The 4,661-nt window shown below is 47.3% G+C and overlaps 1 protein-coding gene across 1 annotated transcript in view; it reads left to right on the top strand.

Moving 5' to 3' along the window:
• Positions 1-1,930: 1,930 nt before the first annotated feature.
• The window catches only part of dnah9l (dynein, axonemal, heavy polypeptide 9 like), a gene marked incomplete at its 5' end in the record, with an annotated part of 52,480 nt that continues 49,749 nt past the window's right edge, over positions 1,931-4,661 (top strand). The window contains 5 exon segments of the mRNA XM_076302473.1: positions 1,931-2,089; positions 2,580-2,723; positions 2,978-3,162; positions 3,510-3,705; positions 4,177-4,276. Coding sequence (XP_076158588.1) covers positions 1,931-2,089; positions 2,580-2,723; positions 2,978-3,162; positions 3,510-3,705; positions 4,177-4,276 — 784 coding nt within the window.

A 4,661-nucleotide genomic window follows, 5' to 3' on the forward strand; every position in this document is an offset into this window, starting at 1 on the left:
GCTGATGTCTGGGTTACACAAAGCTACAACGACACAATCATTATGTTTTCGTAACATTTAGTTTAGTTTAGTTTATAAATAAAACACACTGTTGAAGTGCCATAAGTAGGCTGGTTTACTAAATGACAGACAGTTGAATTTCTGAATAAAAATAATTTTGGTGCAGTTTTGAAATATTAAGCGTGTAACCCCACAGAAGCGCACAAGCATAACGTGGTTGCAGGGAGGGGATGTCCTGTTTTGGAATTTTACCCCGATACAACGAACACTATTTTTTGATGGGATGTGCGCTGTTCTGAACCCTGCGAGAAATCCTCTAGTATCCTTGCGCCTCTAATAATTATGCAGATACCTTGACATCCCTTGTAATATTTCTGCGTGTGCGTGAGAAATGCGAGGTGTGAACTTGTTGAATTGCGTGCGTGAGACTTGAGAACCCTGTATGCATCTGCCAGTAATTGCTGAGAATGCGTTAATGATAGTCAGTGTAGGCCTACCCCATAGCCTCCTTTTGTTTATACATGGCCGCTGCGTGAATGAGGCAAATAAAAAGGTTGAAGATGTCTGCATGCAGCTGGCTAATCTGCGTTTGATGAACAGGGCTTAGAAATAGCTAAACGATGTATTTTTGATAGACTTATGGTCTTGGCTCTGTATCCAAATTAATCATCAATAGCTTCAGGCAGTCTAACTGGAATGTCAAATGAAACTGGGTCCTAGCCAAATAATTAAAAACAGCCCAAACAAGTGAATGCCGCACACTGGAAATCACAACAGAGAAATTAAACTGCTCCAACTGGTATCAGAGATGTGGGAATTGTATAGCACATGTTAATGTAGTGAGTGCGTAGCCTGGAAAATCCAGACCCTGGTAATCTAGAAAGATTAAGGGTCTGGCCACGAATAATGAAAATGGCCCAACTCAAGTGGTGGCACCAAGCATGCATTTGAAAATGTCACTGCACGCAATTGGATATCACTACGACCAATGTTTACTGACTTATTTGATGCAGCGCTGTCGTCATCTGTTTAGCTCGCCTCATGGCCCGCCTATTACACCGATGTGGTTGATTACTCGCGATGCAAGGGGTAAAAGAAATGACAAATGTAGGGCTCAGAGGTTTATCCAGATGGGTATATCATAAAAAGGTTTATGCCCATACACATGTCTCTCTCTCTCTCTCTCTCTCTCTCTCTCTCTGTGTGTGTTCAAGTAGCTGGTGTTCGATTTCATGCTCAGCAGATGCACTCTGGATCACTCGGTGACACTGAGACCAGCTTTTGGCTGTAGCTATGGTAATGCGTCACCTCCCCTTGGGGCTATCGATTGCCCTGATCACCTGTGTAGACTGTGAAGACGGGAGACAGAGCCATTCGGCTGTTACCTGTTCCAAAGGTGAGAGTGGTTCTGTAGGTCTGGTAAATGAGTGATGTATTGTTAAAGTGAATGCTTACTTTTGTGTTGTCTCTCTTCACCTGTTGTATTCATTTCTCTTTCTCTCCCCACCTCTCCCTTCTTGTCTATCTGCCTCTTTTTCCCTCTGTCTTTCTGTATCACTCTCACACAAACTCTCCTTATGTTTTTTCTCTCTCTCTATCTCTCTCTCTCACACACACACTCTCCTCTCTCCTTCTTCCTCCTCTCTCTCTCTCTTTTTTTCTGTCTCCCTCTCTCTCTCACACACACTCTCATTCTGATTTTTTTCTTAATCTCTTTCTCACACACACACACACACACACACACACACACACTCCTCTCTCTCTCTTCCCACCTCTCTCTCTCTCTCTCTCTCTTCCCACCCCTCTCTCTCTCTCTCTTTCTTCTCTCTCTCCAGTGGCCATGGCGGAGGGCAACAGTGTGCGCGTGCCCTCCGAGCCCCTGAAGGTGAGCGCCGTGTCGGACGAGCGGGTGGACTTCCTGAGGGAGCAGGCCTTCACCGCCCTGCGTCTGAAGACGGACAAGTGGAACCGCTTCATCGGTGCCGAGGAGAACCAGCACGTGCTGCTGGACTTTCTAGACCAGACCTGGAACGACAGACTTATCTTGTTCTCAGGGCCGGGGGGAACACTGCACGCCGGGGACGCTGAGGTGAGGGGCTGTCTTGGGCTGACATGCTTGGCTGCACATGAATACATACACACACACACACACACACAACACACAACACACAACACACACACACACACACACACACACATCTACTGTACATGCTCACAAAGCACATTCACATATTCACAAATGTTCACATTACACACAGACACACACATACACACACACACACACACACACAAAGACGATCAAGGAATATAGATTGACAAGGATGAAATGCACAATGCATGACATACAAACACACACACACACACACACACACACACACACACACACACACACACCTTCATTTGTTGGACTTGTTCTGTGTACAAACATCCACAATTGCCTGCATTTGTACCTTCATTTGTATATGTTCCATGACATTCCTCAATCAGTTCTGACGGTGTGTTTGTGTTGAAATAAGTTGCCACTTATTTCCAGTGCTTTCACATTTGAAAGCATTCCGAATGTCTTTGCCCCTCTGAAGACCTCTCCTTCCTGGAGGACCAAGATCCTATGCGTGCTCAAAAAGAGGAGGTCCAGAGTGTCCAAAACAGGCTTCCGTACAGAGCTACGACTGGGCGAGGTGTCAGGGTTCCCCATGGACCACGCTCCTGTCCTTATTGCTGAGGTGACCGCTGTGATAAAGCATGGCTAAAGGAAGAGGGATATGTGTGTGTGTGTGTGTGTGTGTGTGTGTGTGTGTGTGTGTGTGTGTGTGTGTGTGTGTGTGTGTGTGTGAGGGTGGCACAGGGTTGGTTGTGAGTGAAGTTTTTGTTGCGCCACCACAACTGTAAAACACTGTGTGAGTGTGTGGGTGCTGGTATCATTTCTGACCAACCCAAGGAACTATGGGGGGCTTTACATGCGTGTGCGTGTGTGCAGGTGCTGGTGTCAGTTCTGACCAACCCAGGGAACCATGGCGGCTGGCCGCGTCTGCTATCGGAGGACCTGCGAAGACACATGGAGAAGCTGAAGAGTCGAGTGGTGACCCTTAGAGGTCGAGCTCAAGGACGCACACTCCTGCCCCTTCCCCTGTGTGTGGAGCGCTCCAACCAGTACGACCTGAGGTGTGTGTGTTTGAGTGTGTGTGTGTGTGTGATGCATGGAGATGAATTGAGGCTGAGCTCAAGGATGTACACTCTGCCCCCTTTCCTTCTGTTTGTTCCAACCTCAGATGTGTGTGTGTGTGTGTGTGTGTGTGTGTGTGTCCTTCTGTGTATGTGGAGCACAGAGACCAGCACAACCTCAGGTGTGTGTGTGCATTTATGTAACAAAGGAAAAATGGTGAGACGAGGCGACGACACAGTGCTACGCTGCCAGCGGTTGTTGGCAGCCGGCTCTGAAAGAGGCGATGATACTTACCAGTCGGCTAGCACATATATTGCGTGTGTGTGTGTGTTTGCGTGTGTCCTAGTCCTGAGTTCTGTCCGATGGACCGGGCGCTGCTCTACTCCATTGAGACCATGGTGATCCAGTGGACACAGCAGATGGGCTCCGTGCTGCAGCGGGACTCTTCCCATGTCCTGCGCCAGGGAGGACACCCAGGGCCCAGCGCGGAGCTCCAGTTCTGGGCCGCACAGAAGGAGAACCTGCTCGGCATCCAGAAACAGGTGTGAGAGAGAGAGAGAGAGAGAGAGAGAGAGAGAGAGAGAGAGAGAGAGAGACCTGGGGCCAATGGCAAAGTTGGGTTTCTGGGCTGGACAGAGGGAGAACCTGGTCCAGAAAGCAGAAGGCTGATAGTGAAGTTCTGTGTGTAAAACCAGACACTTTCTAATGAGGAGACACAGCATTTAAAAACAATCCTCCATAGAAATGCATGGGCTTAGTTTGTAACGCCAATATGGCAGTTGTCTACACATGTCCCGCCCCTTCCACTGCCAAAAGTCGACATGTGAATACAACGTGCCAATCATGTGTTGCGATCTCGCCGCTGGAACAAAGTTGGTGTCGTGAAGCCTTGTGCATGCACAGTTCTGCCCGAAATAGATGCCAGATAAGTGCCCAAAATGCATTGCAATATGGCTGCCGAGTGGAGGGACCTAAAAGGACTTTGGTAAAACTGTGCCCCTCTCTCTCCACAGCTTCAGAACCCTAAAGTGGAGCAGGTAGTTGAAATCCTGCGTCGGATAAACAGCAGTTACTACGCCTCGTTTAGAGACATCATCCTTAAGGTCAACGAGGGTAAGTACTCACTCTCTAAAGGCATGGGACAGAAAGGGCCACTTTTACAGATAAACTAAGCCTAGTTCTAGACTAAAATCTTTCTTTCAATGGGTGTGTTTATTGTCTAGAACTGGCCTTAATCCCTGTGTGGAAACCTGCTCAAAGACTAATCTGAAGCCTTGCATGAACTATACCAAAGCACAATAGCTAAAGCTAGTTGACATTACTGTAAATGTTGACATATTTCACTACATTTGGTTATAATTATTTGTGTGTGAATATGCATAAGGCAGTTTTTATATATGGTTTCTTACAGTAAATAAATTTGTTCTGTTACATGAATGTGGCTGGTGGTGTGTCGGTGTATATGTGTGTGTTTGGTTGGTAGGTAATCCATCTGTGT

This window comes from Alosa pseudoharengus, unplaced genomic scaffold (genome assembly GCF_046254945.1).
Source record: "Alosa pseudoharengus isolate Yale_2024_CS ecotype anadromous, Long Island Sound unplaced genomic scaffold, YU_APseudo_1.1 YU_APseudo_1.1_scf_24, whole genome shotgun sequence".
Classification (NCBI taxonomy): domain Eukaryota; kingdom Metazoa; phylum Chordata; class Actinopteri; order Clupeiformes; family Clupeidae; genus Alosa; species Alosa pseudoharengus.